General features: G+C 41.7%; 1 protein-coding gene across 4 annotated transcripts in view; it reads right to left on the reverse strand.

The window, feature by feature from the left end:
- The window catches only part of DENND1A (DENN domain containing 1A), a 1,239,075-nt gene that overhangs the window by 1,015,020 nt on the left and 203,008 nt on the right, over positions 1 to 21,047 (reverse strand). For all 4 annotated transcript variants that reach the window (XM_040324851.1, XM_040324852.1, XM_040324854.1 and 1 more), the window contains exon 3: positions 14,558 to 14,601. In XM_040324851.1, coding sequence (XP_040180785.1) covers positions 14,558 to 14,601 — 44 coding nt within the window. The remainder of the gene's footprint in view (positions 1 to 14,557; positions 14,602 to 21,047) is intronic.

The following is a 21,047-nucleotide window of genomic DNA, read 5'->3' on the forward strand; positions in this document are numbered from 1 at the left end:
CAAATGATGTAACTCCCTTCACCAGTATTGATGGTGGGTGGGATGGGATGGATGGTGGGTGTGATGGAATACATCCTAATTGGCATTCAATCCCACCCAGTCACACCTACAGGAAGAGTCCAAACCTCTCAAGTCCTGCCTCACAGATCACAGCTTCATTCAAAAAAAAAGAAAGCCCTCCATATAATATACACAGTCTGTTGGTAAAGCTAGTTGTACTGATGCTGGAAGGGATTGAATAGATAACCCTGGGTCACAATAGCGCCACATGAAAGTCACGCAACTTCTAGCGCCACATTACGGTCACGCAACTTCTAGCACCGCCATCACACAGAAAATGCATGCTTTTTCTTGCAGATTGCCCTGCATTTGAAAACTAGCAGATGTAAACGAATGGTAAACCAAACACGACATGCGTTGCCTCGTGTTTTCAAAATGCAAAGCACATGTTATCTGTGCAGGTTGCCGCTCATTTGGAAATGTGCAGATGCAAATGCAGCCTATATGGTAACACAAACATAAAGCACATTGCTACACGTTTCCAAAATGCATGGCAAAGATTGCGTTTTCTTGCAAGTTGCTGTGCATTTGGAAACGTGCAAATGTGAACGAATGGTAACATAAGTATGATGCACATTTCCGTGTTTTCAAAATGTTTTTGTGCAAGTTGCCATGCATGGATTGCGGTGTGTTTTTGAAACACACAACAAAGTGCGTGTTTTCTGTGCCGGTTGCATTTGGAAATGCGTAAATGAGAATGCAGCCTAAACGGTAACGCAAGCGTTTTTTTAATGACGATGATGTGCATGTCAGTCAGTGGTGAGCAAGAATCGGAACTGCCATTGCAGGAGAGCGGCACCGCTGCGCTGGGTAAGAGACTCTGGGCTATGGGCCCCAGATTCGGTGCTGCAACCCCAGAAGCCACTCCCCAGTAATGCCACTGCAAACCATTACACAAAGCAGGGAAGTATAACAATCTATTACACAGAGCAGCAAAGTATGACAAACCATTACACAGAGCAGGGAAGTAAACCATGTTTGTTATTTTTATTTTTTGTAATAAAAAGAAAATTCTTTAGAAACACTAACTTTCTGACTAAAGAATGGAGTGTGGTGGGCGGGGATAACAATTCCATTTCTCCTCCAATCACCACCCACATGAGGGCACAGAAACACCCACAATAATCCTTAGACCCATCCACATCAACTGCCACAGCTGCACCAAGTGACTCCCATAGCTTGCCCTGAAACTACAGAGGCTCAAATGATCATGGGACATGTAGTATTAGGACTGGCAAAGCAAGGAAACAGGACATCAGAGAACTTTGAAATTCAGGTGAAAGAAGGGTTGACATCACAGACACAAAAACCTGCTGTATTCAGCGAAAGGAGGAAAGTTATACACACACACTGATATTGGGGTTGTGATTAATTTACATGCAGAATGCCTGTTTTGGGAAGGAAAAGCTGGAGTTCTTCTTTAATCACTTCTAATTGTAAGTTCTATTAGCCCCCACCCCACCCCACCCATATACACAACTATCAAATCACTGTACCTTATGCTGCTGCTATTGCCGTCCTGGTCCATGAGTTCTACTTTAACTACTGGGAACTTTACTGCATCCCCTCCTGACAATAACCCCCCCCCCCACCCCTCCACCATACCCTCAGTTCAGTCTGGATACTGAACATGACACAATTTTTCCTTTATTTACTGCCTTTCTGTTGACCGAAAAATAAACCATGGGTATGCTCCAAATGGGTCAGCACATATATGACAGCACTGGGTTCCTGGATGGCCAACATGGAAGCGTGAGTGAGGAGTGAGTGAATTGCTACTTAAAACTGAACTTTACGGCAGGTGGGCACACCACTTCATGTGTGGTGGACATGCCCTAGGGTGCGTCGTTTCTGGATCAGGGTCCACGCGCTTATTCTTTCGGTCACAATGGTGAATATCATTAAAGACACCTCAGTCGCCCTCCTAAATAAACCAGTGGATAATATCCCCAGACATACCCAGACTTTGATATTTTTTATTTTTTTAGCTGCTAAGATAGCTATTGCGACAGCTTGGAAAAGCCCCATTGTAGACTTAACATTGCTAAAACGTAAATTAAACTGGATGATGTTAAATGAGAAAATAGTGAGCGTTTTAAATGACAAACAACCCCTTTTTGAAAAGACGTGGTCTCCCTGGCTCACCTACTTACAGGCCCCTGCAACATAGAGATGCCTTTTCAGTCAATCGATCAAAGATTCCCGGATGGACACACCCTTCTCTCTTCTTTCTTCTCCTGTTTCTATTTTCTTCTATTTCTAGTGCCTTGCCCTCGTGGATTCTCTGAATTCCCCCCCCCTTTTTTTTTTTTTTAAACCTAGACCTTTTCTGTAGTGTTGGGGACTAAGGGCTCCCCTATCGGGGACATTTAGGTTTAATATAGGCTGAAAGTATCTTACTTGTTATGATTTTGAGCTGCCCAGATCCTCTAGTTGTGAGTTTGCTCGAACCTGAATCCTACGAAGTGACTCAGCTAGCTTAACTATCTATAAAATGTGTTGCCTGATGGAGAATTTGGGCTCCGAGGGACTTCAATATCTCAATATCGGTCATAGATTGGCCTTCAGTATTAGATATGTTATGTAGAGGGGCCGCAATTCAGGATCCATCCCACAATTTGGGTCCATAATGGTTCTATATTTAGTATAGCAATCATTTGTTGTATTGTGGTATTGTCTCTATGCTTGGATGCCTGCTCCTATGTTAACCAGTATCATTTCCCCTCTTACTTTTGTTTGTTATGTTTGATTATTTTTAAAAATGTATGTACCCCCCCCCCTTTTTTTTTTACTCTGTTTGTTTTCCCCTTTTTGTTTTATTTTATTTTCCCCTTTTGTTTTTTTTACGACTTAATAAGTGCAGAGCATGCGAGGATTGTTCGCTGCTCTCTGTGTTGGCGCATATATTCTTTACTTGAAAAACGAATAAAAACCATTGAAACAGAAAACTGAACTTTACCCACAACAACTTGATATAAATATAATGTTCTTTTGCAAGGAACATACATTCCATATTAATATTTATGCTACCAAAATTAGCGTGTGCTGTAAATTGCCTCCAGCATTGCTCCAGTTTCTTCTTGCTGGAGGCTGCAATTTTGCTGAAACCCAGAGCCCCTGAGCAGAAGTAAATCATAAAGTGGAACTAAACCCATCAATTTAAACAGTTTAAAAAAACGGTTACATTTCTGGAATGCCGGGATTGTCAACTGTCACATTTGCTTTTGTCCTCAACCAAACTGTCAAACCATCAAATGGCTGGTGTCATAACTGATCACATGTGCAACACCATGCCAGTTGCAGATCCAACAGAAGCAGCTTCCTTGGATCAGAGGGTTTAATTCCACTTTAAGGCGGTCAACAGATTAACCTCTAGAAATGTAGTCAGTGCCTAAAAATAGAAAGAAGCTGAGTGTCATGGACCTTGGAATGCGGAAGTGTTCCTCCTTGAAATCTGTTACACAGTTGGGGGTCTTCTGCTCTGTCCTAAGGCTCCAGACAGCTCCATTGTTCTGTGTCTGGCTATTGTGTACATTGATTGCCCCCTGGGGCTTCTGTCTCATTACACATAGCAGACATAATTAAAGCTATCGGACCAATCCCTGCTGACTTATTTTCAAGTCCTCATTTGCATGCCTAAGAGGACCTGAAGGAGAACTACATGTAATTTACAATTGACCAATAGGAAAGCGGTTGTTGGGGGCGGGATGTTCCAAATTCTGTATAAAAGTGTGTTCTGTGCTTCCAATAAAGGTCTTCCTGTTTGAACTTGCATACAGCCTACCTGGGGTTTGTTCTAATGGATTCCGAACGGCACATAGCTGTAGTTCGGATCCCGGAGCCTTGGATGACCGAACCATCAGACGTTGCGATCTGCAAGCTGACTCAATAGTAGCAGAGGAGTGTCGGGAGAGCAGAAGCGAGCGAGCAAGGGTCTCGTTACATTGGTTGGCAGCGGTGGGATTTGCTCTCCAGTTACTGCGACACTCCAAACCACCACAATGAATGACCAGCTATGCAGCATGCAGGAGAGCCACGCTGAAAGACTTACTTGAGAGCCGTGGAGGGACCGGTGCGACAAAGAACAAGGCCACCCTGATCAGTGAGCTAGCCGAGATGGATCAGAGGGATGGTGATGCAGGCCCCCGGTCAGTTGAAGACTTGTTTCAGCAACGAGTTCGAAAGCGGTTGGCATTATATGGTGCTAACCCGTCAGAGACCGCCATACAGAATGCCATTAGAGGCATCCAGCTGCAGGATGAGCGACAAGAGAAAGAACGAGAGCAACAAGAGGAGCTGGAGATCGCCTACAGACAGCTTCTAGACTCTGCTCAGCAGCAGGGTGGGGCTCCCTTTGCCTGGGAAATATAAGCTGACAACTCTGAAATCCTGGCTGATGAATCGGCAGTGGAAAATCTGAAGATTGCCATCCCTAAAGCCGAAGCGGATGATGTGGAGTTCCAGGGGGCTAGGGCAGTTGGTTCATCTCCCCAGCCACAGATTACAGAATGTATGGACTTAATGGACTGTTCAGAAGATGTTATGGATTATGCATCGCCAGCTCAAGTACTGGCAACAGTGCAGAGTGCTACCAATCTCTGCCCAGCACCGGAAACAACTGTGGAGTTCCAGGGAGCCGGGGGAGATGGCCCCTCTCTCCAGCAACAAGCTGAGGTTGTAAAGCTTTTACTCCCAGCTGAATCACTGAGACAGGAGGATGTCAGCCTTGCTTTGCAAGCACTGGGGGATTTTCACCTACCACAAGTGGATGGGACTTCAGTCTCCACTTGTAGACCCCAGGGATGGGGGACAGTTGGCCCAGATCCCCAACAGCATGTTGAACTGAGCCCAGTCACCCTGTCTTCTCTCCAGCGGCTGAAAGGACTCCAGGGAGAAGGGCCAGTCCAGGCTTCTCCCCAGCGGCAGGCATGCTCTCTGAGAGAGGCAGAGGTTGGCTGGGTTAGTAATGCTCGGTTTGGGACAATTTGGGGTACTGTGTGGGTACCGGCATTAGGGTCTCCTCCTGTGTTAGTCTCCTGCCAAAGGGGGAGATGTGTGGCAGACCTAGCCGGGACAGAGGCTTTTGGAGAGGACTGAATGCGAGCCTCTTGCCTTCCGATTATGGGCCAGGGCCTCAAAACAGGAAGGTGGATGGGTTATCCCAGCAGACAGACCTGGAACCTTAAGACTACTTTTCCAACATCCTCGAGTTGACCCGTTCGGGGTCCCACTGTGGCTGTTGGACTGTTTCCCAGGGGAAGTATTGTCATGGACCTTGGAATGCGGAAGTGTTCCTCCTTGAAATCTGTTACATAGTGGGGGGTCTTCTGCTCTGTCTTAAGGCTCCAGACGGCTCCATTGTTCTGTGTCTGGCTATTGTGTACATTGATTGCCCCCTGGGGCTTCTGTCTCATTACACATAGCAGACATAATTCAAGCTTTTGGACCAATACCTGCTGACTCATTTTCAAGTCCTCATTTGCATGCCTAAGAGGACCTGAAGAAGAACTACATGTACTTTACAATTGACCAATAGGAAAGCGGTTGTTGGGGGCAGGATGTTCTAAATTCTGTATACAAGTGTGTTGTGTGCTTCCAATAAAGGTCTTCCTGTTTGAACTTACATACAGCCTGCCTGGGGTTTGTTCTAATGGATTCCGAACCGCACATAGCTGTAGTTCGGATCCCAGAGCCTTGGATGACCGAACCATAAGACGTTGCGATCTGCAAGCTGACTTAATAGTAGCAGAGGAGTGTCGGGAGAGCGGAAGCGAGCGAGTAAGGGTCTCGTTACACTGAGCATGTGCAAAGCAGAGTGAGACAGTATATTACTGGATTTTGAAAAATATAGGCACTTATTTTTAATGTTTTACATAGCCATACCTGCAAAAGGGGCCAACCTGAAGTGATCTAGGAAGACTTAATTTTTGGACTAATGTACCTCTTTAAATCCAGAAATACTGGGTATGTGACATCACTTCACAGAGTGGCAAAACAGGAAGGGGAAGGTTAGTGACTGCAGAGGGGGAAGTGGCATTTAACCTCTTCAGACCTGGGCCATAGTAAAAAGATGGCTGCCGTCAGGCCGTCTTTTTACGGCCTCGGGTCCTCCGGCCACTGGGGGCGTGCACGCGCACGTCACCGGGATGCCGATGCGCGTGCCTGGCGGCCACAATGTCCGCCAGGTACCCACGATCGACAGTGACAGAGCAGGAACAAGGAGCTCTGTGTGTAAACACAGAGCTCCACGTCCTGTCAGGGAGAGAGGAGACCGATGCTGTGTCCCTTGTACATAGGGACACAGATCGGTCACCTCCCCCAGTCAGTCCCCTCCCCCCACAGTTTGAATCACTAGTAGGGAACACATTTAACCCCTTCCTTGCCCCCTAGTGTTAACCCCTTCCCTGCTAGTCACATTTATACAGTAATCACTGCATATTTATAGCACTGTTCGCTGTATAAATGTGAATGGTCCTGAAAATGTGTCAAAAGTGTCCGATGTGCACGCCATAATATCGCAGTCCTGACAAAAATCGCAGATCCCCGTCATTACTAGTAAAAAAAAAAAAATGTCAGAATTCTATCCCCTATTTTGTAGATGCTATAACTTTTGCGCAAACCAATCACTATACGATTATTGCAAATTCTTTCCCCCAAAAAAATATGTAGAAGAATACGTATCGGCCTAAACTGAGAACATTTTTTTTTTTTTTAATTGGGATATTTATTATAGCAAAAAAGTAAAAAATAGTGTTTATAGCGCAAAAAATAAAAAACGCAGAGGTGATCAAATACCACCAAAAGAAAGCTCTATTTGTGAGAAAAAAAGAACGTTAATTTTGTTTGGGAGCCACGTCACACAACCGCGCAATTTTCATTTAAAGCGACGCAGTGACGAAAGCTGAAATTTCGCCTGGGCAGGAAGGGGGTATATGTGCCCAGGAAGCAAGTGGTTAAAGAATAACTAAAAGCAAAACTTTCTTGTTTTTGTATTAGGTGGAGTAGAGAAAGATTAGAATGCTCAGATTTTATTGCAGTCTGTGCTCCCCTTTTAGGAGACGTACCCTCCTCTATGTCCTGTTTACCATTATCATTGAATGTGAAAGCAATCCCCAATTTTGGGTTATCCCCAGAATAGTAATAGCGGGAAAATCTTCTAATAGGGACATTAGTTCTGGTGACCTGGGGGTTCAAATAGAATTCCCTTATTTTGCAGGAATTTGCTATCACTTCTTGTTTGGCTATGAAGGTTATAACCCTCCCTTGCTCTATCTAAAATGAAAAAAATAGTTGTGTCACTGTCTACTGTATCCTAAATGAATGTATTTGTATGTTGTGTATGTGTGTAGAATTTGTATCTTGCATGGGCAAAAAAAAAGATTAAAAAAAAATGTATTAGAAAATCATTACATAGATACATTCATCTAGGATACAGTATCTCACAAAAGTGAGTACACCCCTCACATTTTTGTAAATATTTTATTATATCTTTTCAGGTGACAACACTGAAGAAATGACACTTTGCTACAATGTAAAGTAGTGAGTGTACAGATTGTATAACAGTGTTAATTTGCTGTCCCCTAAAATAACTCACCACACAGCCATTGATGTCTAAACCACTGGTAACAAAATTGAGTACACCCCTAAGTGAAAATATCCAAATTGGGCCCAAAGTGTCAATATTTTGTGAGATACTGTACATGTACATACAAACACATTATGTATCCTCATGAACATTACAGGTAAAAGGATCATTTTAGTTCCTTATTTTAAATTCAGGACCAGTAAGACCCCTTTCACACTGAACTGTTTTTACAGCGCTTTATCGTTAAAAATAGCGCTATTAAAATGCTCATAAAATGCTCTCCATGCCTCTCAATGGACCCGTTCACACCGAGTCCTGCAAGCAGCATCGTTGGAGCAGCTTTTGGGCGCTGTAAAAAAAACGCTCCAAAAACGCCCCTGTCCATTGAAATGATTTGAAAGCGCTGTAAAAACGCCTTACCCTTTCAAACTGAGGAACTGCAAAAACGCTCTAAAACGTTAGGGTCTTAGCGGTGCTTTACCAGCACATTGGGATTGCAGATGAGGCTTCACTCGAAAAACGCTCAAAAAACGCTTGAATAACGCTCTAAAAACACCACAGTGTAAATGGGGGCTAAAGGTTTTTAAAGCATTGTCTAACTACAATTTGCAGGTTTGAGGATGTCTTTAAACCCGGATGTAATAGTAATTATTTCAACTTATAGGTTTATTGAACATTTTAGTGTTTAGCAGGTGAAAAGCTCACTTACCTGTACTCTCCACCTACTCTACTCTTTCTTCTACAACCATGATCAATGTCTTCTTATACAAACTACCAAGCTGTGACCCACTCCTAATGATGTACAAAAACCTTGCATTTCACTTGCTCTATCTCCGTGTTCTCAATCACATTCCACTCTTCCTTCTTCCTGCCCTTGGCTATCTCCTATATCTCTCTTCTCCCTTTTCTCCCTCACAGGTTACCTCTGTCTTTTCTAGCTGGTATGTGGTCAGATCCTGCAGTACCTTATTTCATAGTAAATTGAACCATACCCTGACATAATCACCTTTTGCTTTGCCTCCATTATACCCTCTGAGACACCCGAGATGTCTTCCATATCACTCCCAAACCTCTTACTTTCTTTACAATGAAATCATATTACATGGTTCCCTCATTTGACCAAATAATGTTATACAAAACTATTATCATTGATGAAAGTTATATAGGAGCCAGCTGGTAAAATTGTAAACCACATCCTATTTTAGTTTGTGTAATAACTGTTGCTGTATGTACCGCATTAGAAAGCAAAAGACAGATGGGATGTAGGGAACAATTTGAGAGAAGAACAATTTTGTCCATGAGTGAGGAAAAACCATGTTATTGTTATAACACATTCCCCACGAGAGAGCCTGATTTTATTTATTTTTTAAATACATAAGAATCAAGCAAAAATCAAACTCTCTACAAGGGGAAATCAATGAATTTAATCATTCTAGTAAATTGCAACACAAAAGGTAGTGTCATTTCATATTTGTCAGAAAAATAAATGAATAAAGCAGCAAGGGTTCCATCAATATTTGGCAAACCTTCCACAGTGTTTCTTGGTAGGTCTGAAGCTTCTAGTCATATTGTGTATATCCTTCCTCTCTGCGAACAGTGGCCATAAACACGGACTTGAATTTTTGCAACTTCGGCTCAGTCAATTAAAAAAAAAACACAGATATTGGGATTGTTCGAACCAGCAGCAGGAAATGACCGCTATGAAAATCAGAGCACTCTGTGAGTGGGCTTTGCGCCCTCAGTACGTTTATTTTTTTTTTACATTTCTTCAATTACTTCCTAGTTTCAGGCCTAGGACAAATGTAATTTATCCCAGAAGTCTTCAGGAGAAGGGGGATTTCTCAGCTAAGCACACCCTCCTGGCTGCATGCCTGAGTTAGGGGCAGATGGATTTCAGGAAGTAAATGCTACATTAATCATCTTCCCTTACTCAAGATGGTCATGGCCAGAAATGTTCTCAGCACAATAAAGCATTGAGACATGGATGGATGGATGAGTTTGCTTTGAATATTAAATATATTTAATATTATGGCCAAAGTTATCTGGTGAGCGTTTAGATTTACCACTTCGGGGGAAGCACTTTGCACTTTAGTATAGACAACCACGGCGATTGGAGTATATACAGATGATTAATACCACAAATATATTTGCTGAACTTATATGGACTATTTATTTATTAAGAGCATATGAGCTGTGCACATTGAATTATTTTATGTATTGGTACATTACCATATACGGTAGTTCACACATTGGTATAGTCTACATTAATTACTAGTTTGTCACAAACGTATTATGTTTGTTGCGCCCTTCATTTTTCCTTTATATGTTTATTAGCATCCACAAATTTTAGGTGCAGCATCAAACACATTATTATTTAAGGTTTGGCACTGATTTTTTTTCCATTTTTCCACTTCACATAGAAAAAGAGTTTGCATAATGATTTGTGTGCTGATAAATAATGATTAAGAATAAACGGATTTTAAGAGAACAAAACCACTTAGTGGAAGAGGATGTCATGGAAGAAGGCAAATTGTTTGCATTAACATGGCATGCAATGATTTGATTAACGCAAAAAGAAATTTGTAGATCTACTTTTCTCAAATGGACAAAGCAAAAACAATTATTGTTTTTGCTCTTGTAAGATTTTCATTAGGAGTTAGGAATCTTAGATTGTAAGTTCCTTGAGAGCAGAGACTGGTGTGAATGTATAGTATATGTTTAAAGCCATGCGTAATTTGACAGCACTATAGAGGTAACAATAATAAATAAATAAATACTGACGCTGTGCACAAAATTGGGGAATTTACTAAAACGGTCAGTCGCATACATCGCGTCACGAGTAGCCGAAAGAAGCCGAACGTCGGTGCGACTCTATACGGCGCCTGCGCACCAACATTCGGCTACTTTCGGAAAATCGTGACGCGATGTATGCGACCTTTGGAAGCCTGTCAATCAAGTAGGAACGCCCAGTCCCGCAGCCCATACCCTGAAGCGGCGGAGAAGATTCATCGCTAAAACGGTAAGTACTGCTTCGATTGTTAAAAAAAACACCTGATTCCCCTTAACAAAACGAGCCTCAATCTAATGTTAAAAAAAAAAGGTTTTTGGGTGAACCTCCACTTTAAGCTTTGAAAATGAAAGCTAAAAGCTGATTGGTTACCCGATTCTCTCTACTGCAGTAAATTCCCCTAATGTCTGCAAATCCATTATTGTTTTGGCAACAAGTTAGTGAACCCAGAGAACTTTTTTCTGGTTTGACCTCCATCAAAGTTATTGCTATTGTTGCTCTGAAATATAGAATTACCTGCTTCCCAACAGCATTCCATTAAAGAGCAATAACACACAAAAAAGTCTCATATGGACTGCTGAAGCCCATCAACTGAAATTATAACAGAGATTTCTAGAAATGTGGACTTATATCAGCTCACATTCCATATAGCCTTGCTTCCAGTGGCTACCAGAAGGTGGTGCCCTGCTGATTCTGATCTTCTACAGTATTCAACTTATTACCTTTCCTTCATCAGGGTCCCTTCAGCACATTCCACATCTACTGCAGGTATGCTCGGACTGAATGTGTATTCTGTTTCAAACTGGCACTTTGTCATTTCTAGCCTTTTCGTTAGGTAAAAACTTTAGCCTGCAACCATAACCTAATTTTAAAGATATTTAGTCTTGCCTAGAACTGTGTTCCATTGTGTTTTGTTTTGCTTGTTTGCCTATTTTGTTGCCCTTGTTTAGGTTACAGGTAGAGCAGGTTATTGTCTATGTCACAAAAGTGTTCTTGTCACAACAATTTGACCTTGCACACTTATGCTTTTTCCACTAGACGTGATCTGATCCCGCCAGCAGGTTCATCTGTATAAATAAAACATCATTACTAGCTCTTGGTTAGGCATCTAGCAAACGGGACCTCAATTTTAATCTACTCCGAAATAATAATTAAAGCATGGCATCACCCATATGTTTTGGAAGTGTTGAATTGGGTGCAATTCAGATTGAATGGAATCCCAGCATACATATGCAAACATATGTATAAATCCCATTACACTATCAAGGTGCCTAAAGATGTGTGACCTTGCCTTCATCTATGGAAATACCAACGATAGGAAAACATACAAATGACCACATTCAAAGATATGATTACCTGACGGTTATTCTTAGCCCCCTGAAGAGAAAACTGTCAATATAAAAATATAGTACTTTCCCACTGCTGTTGGGATCGCATGCCTTAAATAGTTAATGATCTAGTAAAAAAAAGAATCAGGATGGCAGTATGTAGGAATCAAAATTGGCAGTGACACGTTTATGTACCTAGATTTGAACCTATCTCCTTTGCTTAAACAGTTTACACAATGTTGTGCTTCATGTAGGTCTCTCACTTTTAAACCCCATTCTTTAGAAATACCCCTGTGGTTATAACCAGGATGTTTTTTAAACGACCTGACAACGCTCTCCTTACCTTCATTAGGGCAGGGAAGGCTGAACGAATTGCTCTCACCACCCTGCAATTTCTTCTTAACCAGGGTGGCCTGGGGCAGTGGTTCTGTTGATTGTGAGTTAGTGGTTTTCCCAGCCCAAATACCATCCAATGGTAAAATTGGAAGTGGCGGTCCTAAGATCATATGCTTCCCTCAGTAACAGCTTTTTGGGGCCCTCATTCGCACCCTTCTGTCACACCCCCAATACACACTGCTAGCATGGCACCAAGCCAGGGCAAAGTACTTTCCCCGTTCTCCATACTTTGTCCCCCACACACTTCCCTATGGGGTAACCCTAATCTCTCTCCTTTCAGACAAATACCTGACCCACATCTTTGGGCCAGCAGGGGCTTAACTACTCTGAAACATATTATAGCCAATGGGGAATTATTAGACTTTAATGCGCTCCAGGCTCAATATTAATTACTCATCTGGATGTTTTTTTTTCCTCTCCAACTGTGGCATGACTTTTCTGCACAATTCCCACTCCCACTCTGGGGTCCAACCTTTTTTAAACAGCTGCTGACCTTGCGAGTGATGGGGAAGTCACTATCTTAAATCCACCTCAGGCTGTCGAACACACATTCTACCAAACTGGAATGCTTATTATCAGATATGGGCAATGGACTTACACAACCTCACTACGGACGACTGGGATGACTGTGTGACTACTTATTTTACCTACATGATTTCCGCTAAAGAACATTTTATCCGATATAAATTCTTACACAGAGTCTACAACACAGCACAACAGTTAGCTAACATATATCTGACTTTCAACACTCTATGTCAGAGATGCCAAACAATGATGGGTACGTTCATACACATTGTTTGGACCTGTCCACTTCTGCAACCATCCTGGGAAGCTGTGGTCAGGACTATTAATAATACATATTATCTTCACCTGGGGATAGATCCTAAAATATTTCTCATGGGAATTATAAATACTTTAGAAGTGGATAGATATAAAAAAAACTGTTCAGTTTCTATGCAACCTTTTATGCGAGGAGAGAAATACTCTCCATCTCCGAGCCATGCATGTGCTGGTCGTGTCACCAGCTGCAGAGATGGTGCACATTTAGGAGATATTTCTTGTACCTACAGGTAAGCTTTATTACAAGTGGTGTTTTCTATGTAAATTGTTGCCGATGCGTATCTGCCACCTTTACTCCTCTAGTTGTCCCTCCTTTCTTCCCATTGTCCTCTCTGAATGCTCACAATGTAGTATGCTGTAGGATATTGAACACCTAGAGGATTCCATATATGCCTGTGCAACTGAAGTACTATGGATATGATGTATTGTCTCCAGATGGTGATCCATTTTAAATTATTGTGTCATCCTATTTGCACCTTTTCTTTTTTTTCTACAAGACTTGATGACCTGCTGGAAGTTTTATGCGACTTTGATACTTTACTAATGCCACTGTGTATAAGATATGTATATGTACCTCAGTGGTCTGACTAAGGAGCTGTGAATGCTCTGAAAACGCTTTACCACCCACCATCTTCACTTGATGTCACATCGGCCGCCTGAGTTCCAGCTTGGTTCCAGAACCCGGGCCACCTCATGGCATCTTCACCTCCTCGACAATTCACATCACCAGGGACTCTGACAGCTGCAGGACCTCTCTCTCTCTCTCCCCCAGAGAGAAGAAGATTACAGCTATCCGCATGAGGACAAATCATTATATGCCTTTGACCTCTTACTATCTTGTAAGTGTTTTTAATCCCATTGTGCCTGTAATAAATCTTTTAACCACTGCACTTAGAGGCGCCTTTCTCTTTCCTGTAAGAACTCGCCTGAATGCCTCTGTCACAACGCACCCAAGCACATCGCACAAACACATTCCAAAAAAGTTTCTCTGTACCTTGCTCATGGAACCAACTCATGCCCAACTGAGTGCAGCTGGACATGGATGAAGACAAACAAGATAACTTATTATGGCAAAGAGCAATGTGATAAATGTAGTATTTAGCACACAGTTCCTCTTATCTGTGGTCACAAGGCCAAAATACACCAATTTGCATTGCATGGCTATGTTTTTTTGACAACTCTTTTCAAGGGTAAATAAAGGTTTACCACTTAGATGCCCGAACACAATATATACAAACCTGTACATATAGGTATTCACAGTATAATTTTTTTTTACCAAATATTTTTACGCTGGAGAAAATGCATTTTAAAATGACTGAAATGTATGAACCCGCATCTTCAAACAACATGAAAATTTAGGGACATAAATTACTACTCTTCTTATAGCAATGAGTTCTGACACATTGCTCAGAAGTGTTGTACGTCTGAATAGTTGAATGTGAAAGATGCATACCTGTATTTATTAAAGGACACCAGCAACAGCACATTAAATAACTTTCATGGAAAAAGATGTGGTGTCACATTAAAAAAAGGGGTAAAAATTAATTAAGTATTCCAAACCTGGTCACTGAAGTCTTCTGGGAAGATCCTCTGCAGCTCAGGATCTGTAAATAATTGACAGATAATATTAATTGGCTTTGGATTAGTGAGCAAGCAGAGAATCATACATTAATATTTGATCAGTAGATGATAGAAATCCTGGCAGGGGATCCTGCGAGGGCAGCCTGGGTCTGTGTAGAGTAAAGCAAAGAACTCTCTCTGAGATTCTCCCTTTAGCCTTCCCCGAAACATTAAAAGGAGGAACAAAAATAAAAGTAAAAAAGAGCTCCGCCGCTCCATTAAATGTAAACTGTTACCTGACACTACAACTAACCAGTCTTAAATTGACTTGCAAGGAAATAAGTGTTATCTTTTTAAAGAACACAGACTGTTGTCAAATGGCCAAGAGAATTGCACAGTGAGAACCAAATGCTGCATTCAGTGCAAGGTGGGAGGGGGATAATTTGTAAGCTTTATAAACAGTCCTTTGATTTAAAAACAAGACACAAAAATATGCAGTCATACAGCTTAACATGGCACTGTATGTAAACAGCATAAGTGAATTCATAGAGAGAAGGTATATTGTTCTAATTTGGCATAGGTTAGGAAAAGCTCCAATTTCAGGTTGTTATAGCTGTGGCTGTCTACATTGTGGACATTCCTCCCTATATTTGTGCTGGTGACCACGGTCACTCTACCGTGCCTTTGGGACAGGAAGTGAAGCAAAATCTCCCAAACAGGACACAGAAAGCAAAGAAAAAAACTGACGGTTAAAATGTCCATCTAAAACAAAATAATAAATATATTTTGACTATGGATACAGTTTAACAGCAACTATAAACATCTAGTGTGCCCAGTAGTAAAACTGAAGGAATGTGAGCATTGAAGAAATGTCCAGAGTTCTGAAAATCTGTTTATGGAATTCGTTTTTTTCCTACACGTGTTCTAATCAGCTATCAATATGCACCGTAAGGCCAAAGGTTTTATGGACACCCGACAATGACACGCCTATGACCTTACCGGACATCTCATCTCATACCATAAATCTGTCCTACCCCACCCCTTCAGGGCTTTAACAGCCTCCAATCTTCAGAAAAGGCTTTCCACAAGATTTCAAAGTAGGTGTGTGGAAATTTTGCTCATTCAACTAAACAGATATCCAAATACCTCCATTACATATGGTTACAACATAGCAAAAACTCTACCAATATTCCATTCCCGTAAAAAATTAATACAATTCCAATTCCCACTTCTCCCTCCAAGTGTAAATCAATCAACTGCAAAAATTAGCATGAAAAATTAAATTGACTTGGATTACACAAGAATTTCAACAAATACCAAGCAGAGACCAGCAACACATTACCCCAGCAACCTTTTCAGTTCCACGGGAGCCAGTCCAGGAAAAGCTAACCATCCACCCCATACTCTTTCAAATTTGAAGGGGCATCCTCTATGTTGGTAGATAACCAGTTAATAGCTGAGAGTGGTGCCCATATGAGGTACCCATTCTCTATGGGTAGGAAGGGAAGCACCTTTCCAGTGAAGCAAAATTACTGTGTGGGCTTGAAACAGGGCCATTGCGACTGCTTCCCTAATGAATGCATCTGCAATTACGTCATTTAGTATACCCAATACAGCATTTGGGGTCCAAAGGTATAGTACACTGAAATGCTTATTTAGTGGTAGAAAGTATGGATTTCCAGTATCTATGTAACTTTGGACAGCGCCACAGCACATGAATAAGATCTCCATGATCCCTGCTACATTTAGGACAGGCGGGGGGGGGGGGGTCCCATTTCAGAGTATAGTGTACTCTCAACAAGATGTACAGTTGACAAAGGTGCTGAGAGGTATTTAACTGCTTGCCAACCAGCTGCCATCATATACTGCGGCAGGTCGGCACAATACCGCAAACCGGTGTAGCTGTACGTTGGTTTCTTTAAGCAGTATAGCAGGCGCGAGCGCCGCCGGAGGGTGCCGATGCTCGTGGCCAGCGGTTGTGAGGACCATCGGCCATGCACGATTGCAGGCACGAGACGCAGAACAGGGACGCGTGTGTGTAAACACACACATCCCAGTTCTGAGAGGAGAAAGAGATTGTGAGTTCCTATGAGCTGGGAACCATGATCTGTCATCTCCTATAGTCGTTCCCATCCCCCACAGTAAACCCCTTGGTTGCCCCCTAGTGTTAAACCCTTCTCTGCCAGTGACATTTACATAGTAATCAGTGTATTTTTATAGCACTAATCGCTGTATAAATGCCAATGGTCCTGAAAATTTGTGAAAAGTGTCCGATATGTCCGCCATAATGTCGCAGCCCCGATAAAAATCGCTGATCACCGGCACTACTAGTAAAAAAAAAATACCACAAATCTATCCCCTTGCGCAAAACAATCAATATACTCTTTTTGCGATTTTTTTTTTACCAAAAATATGTAGAAGAATACATATCAGCCTAAACTGAGGAAAAAATTTGATTTAAAAAATAAATAAATTGGGGCTATTTATTACAGCAAAACGTACAACATATTGTGTTTTTTCCCTGGCTGTATACCTGCTGATTGGCTGTGGTCAATCACAGCACAGATCTGTGTGTGTTTGTAAGCAGAACACACAAGATCTGGGTGGTTTCTTACTCCCATTCAGGGAGAGAAGTCAGACAGATTCTGTGTTAGTACAAGCAGCACATATACACTTGTATATACTTGTTGGGCACATTTAACAGCTTGATTGCCCTCTACAGATAACCCTATGGATGTCCTGTCACCCAGCCAGTGTCATTAGTACAGTGACATTGTTGCAGTATTATCACTGATCACTGTATTAGTGTCACTCTTGACTTCAGTGTCAGTGTCCCTCAGCGCCAGATTGCCTGCCACACTAACACAGTTACACTATAAGTTACTGATCACCGCCATTACTAGTATAGACTCTGTATGAATCAGTATCTTATGCACGATCGGATCTATACTACTATCCCCAAAAACACAGTTTGGTTTTTCCCAAAGACATGTAGCAGAATATATTTTTGCCTAAATTTATAAAGAAATTTGTTTTTTATTCTGGATAGGTTTTTTTATAAAAAAAAAATGAAAATATTGGGGCATTTGTTTTTCCAAATTTTCTTTGTTACTTTAATAATAATAATAATAAAAAAAAACAGGGGTGATCAAATACCAGCAAAAGCTTTATTTGTGTGAAAAAAATTATAGCAATTAAATTTTTGGTAGAGTGTTGCATGACCAAGCAATTACCAGTTAAAGTAGCACAGTACCGAGTAGCAACAAATGCCCTGGTCATAAAGGGGGTAAAACCTTCTGGAGGTCAAGTGCTTAAAGAAGGCACTTGAATGGATAATCAATAGATCTGGGATTAAAATGATATGTTTGGATAACATTTTATTTTTATAACAGCTAAAAGTTTAAGTTACAGATTGGTGGATGCCACCTAGGTAATTTTGTATTTTGAGATTTTAAAAGGACAAGGAAATACAGCTCATATATTTGGTTGATCTACTAGGATTCTGACGCCAAGGTAATAACTTCAGAATCATTAATTCTAGTCTCTACCAACGTTTACCTTCTAAGGCCTACGACAAAGACAAACCAAGGCAAACACACAGGGGCAGATCCACATACATCTGCGCTGGGCGCAGCGTATCTAAGATATGCTACGCCGCTGTAACTTACTTTTAGTTGGTTTGAATCCTCAACGAATCCGTGCCATAAGTTACGGCGGCGTAGCGTATCTCTCGCGGCGTAAGGGCGCGGAATTCAAATTCGGCAGGTAGGGGTCGTGTTTCATTTAAATGAAGCGCGTCCCCACGCCGAACGAACTGCGCATGCGCCGTCCGTAAAAACTCCCAGGGTGCATTGCTCCAAATGACATTGCAAGGACGTCATTGGTTTCGACGTGAACGTAAATGGCGTCCAGTCCCATTCACAGACGACTTACGCAAAATTTTCTAAATTGTACGCGGGAACGACGGCCATACTTAAAATTGAGTACGCCACCATATAGCAGCTTTAACTATACGCCGGAAAAAGCCGAACGGAAACGACGTAAAAAATGCGACGGCCGGTCGTACGTTCGTGGATCGTCGGAAATAGCTCATTTGCATACTCGACGCGGATTACGAAGGGAACGCCACCTAGCGGACGCCGAAAAATTGCATCTTAGATCCGTCGGCGTACGAAGACGTACACCTGTCGGATCTAGCCGAGATGCCGTCGTATCTTGTTTTGAGAATTCAAAACAAAGATACGACGCAGGAATTTTTAAATTACGCCGGCGTTTCAGTAGATACGCTGGCGTAATTTCTTTGTGGACCTACCCCACAATATTATATTTGATCAGAAGCCAATGAACACACCACTGTGTTTTTGGATTAAGATAACAAACAAGTGCACCAGAAACAACCTCTTTGCAAACATAGGGTTAAGTAATGTAGCTAGTTCATCGTGAGAAGTGAACCCCAGGACAATGGGGTGTGAGTGTGTATATATGCCTGTGTTTTCATACAAATAATTAGCAAATTATCATACTAACAAATATAGACTTACAAAAAATGCATCCGATTTTAAGTATTGTAAAGCATCCAGAATGGCCAATAGCTGGGATCTAAGTTAAACCTTGGTGCCAGAGGGCTCGAATGAGCCAGAAGAGTAAAGCAGTTCAAGCTGAATTAGCCTCAGACACCTTCTCCTTCTATATCATAATGCTTGCAAATATGTGAGCTAAGAGTTGCCTTGGGACACATCGCTAACAGATGCAGACTTCATAGCTCGGAGTTTTGATCATCGTGTCTGGGTGAGGCAATCCTACAATCTTTACAGCACACTTCATTTTGTCGGGTCTGTAGCTTAAGGGCAACTGAATTCTTTCATGAGTAATTTTAATGTTTACATGTTACTCTGAGTTGGCTTGAATACTAAGTTTTCATAGGCCAAATTTGTTTTATGAGCATGTTAATGCACGGATGGTTCCCATTGTAAACCTAAAAGCATGAATTCTACCAATAGTTACATTTTTTAAATAAACAGAACACAGAGTGGCTGGGAATACAGTCAATGCCTGCCGTCTCCTGCAGTCATTACTGGCTCCCCATTAAATTTTGCCTTATTTACAAGTCTTCCCCCCTACTTTTAAATTCCGCTCCATCCCTCTATATATGAGTCACTTATCCCCAGCTTAGGACACCATGGCACTACACATATTCAAGAAACATATGAAAATGATCTACAGGCCACAGCTATGTACTCACCAATACACACCTAAAAAATTTTTTCGCAGTGTAAGTAACTAAATGTGATGCGGTTATTTGGCCTAGCAGTCCCTGTACAGCAGAGCTCAAAATGGGTTCAACTGGGCTAAAAATTAAGGTCTCGTGGCCTACAAGAGAATGTTATATGTGTGGTATAGATATTTAAATATTAAAACTGGATGGACAGAAATATTATTATACAGGTACTTATATAGTGCCATCAATTTACAAAGTGCTTTACAGCAAGGGAAAATAACTATTTGGTCCCCTGCTGATTTTATACATTTGCCCACTGACAAAGAAAGGATTTGTCTATAATTTTAATGGTAGGTTTATTTTAACAGTGAGAGACAACATTAAATAACAACCAAAAAATCCAGAGAAACATTTCAAAAAAGTTAAAAATCAATTTGGATTTTAATGAGGGAAATAAGTATTTGACCTCTCAGCAAAACATGACAGTACTTGGTGGCAAAATCCTTGTTGTTGTAGGTCAGACATTTCTTGTAGTTAGCAGCCAGGTTTGCGCACATCTCAGGAGGATTTTGTCCCACTCTTCTTTGCATATCCTCTCCAAGTTATTAAGGTTTTGAGGCTGACATTTGGTAACTCGAACCTTCAGCTCCCTTCACATATTTTCTATGGGATTAAGGTCTGGAGAATGGTTAGGCCACTCCAGGAGCTTCATGTGCTTATTCTTGAGCCACTCCATTGTTGCCTTGGCTGTGTGTGCTTTGGGTCATTGTCATGCTGAAATACCCATCCACGACCAATTTTCTATGCCCTGGCTCAGGGAAGGAGGTCCTTACCCAAGATTTGACGATGCATGGCCCCTGTTCAATGTCCCTTTGATGCCGTGAAGTTGACCTGTCCCCTTAGCAGAAAAACACCCTCAAAGTATAATGTTCATTATCAAACTTCAGACGGGCCTGCACATGTGCTTTCTAGAGCAGGGGGACCTTGTGAACGCTGCAGGATTTCATTCCTTCATGTTGTAGTGTGTTACCAATTGTTTTCTGGGTGAGCATCTTCCCAGCTGCCTTGAGATCATTGACCAGATTCTCCCGTGCAGTTTTGGGCCAATTTCTTACTGTTCTCATTGAAACTCCATGAGGTGAGATCTTACATGGAGCACCAGATCGAGGAAGATTGAAAGTTATTTTGTGTTTGTTCTATTTAAGAATAATCACACCAACTATTGTCACTCTCTCACCAAGCTGCTTGACGATGGCGTTGTAGCCCATTCCA

The sequence above is a fragment of the Rana temporaria genome, chromosome 9, assembly GCF_905171775.1.
Source record: "Rana temporaria chromosome 9, aRanTem1.1, whole genome shotgun sequence".
Classification (NCBI taxonomy): domain Eukaryota; kingdom Metazoa; phylum Chordata; class Amphibia; order Anura; family Ranidae; genus Rana; species Rana temporaria.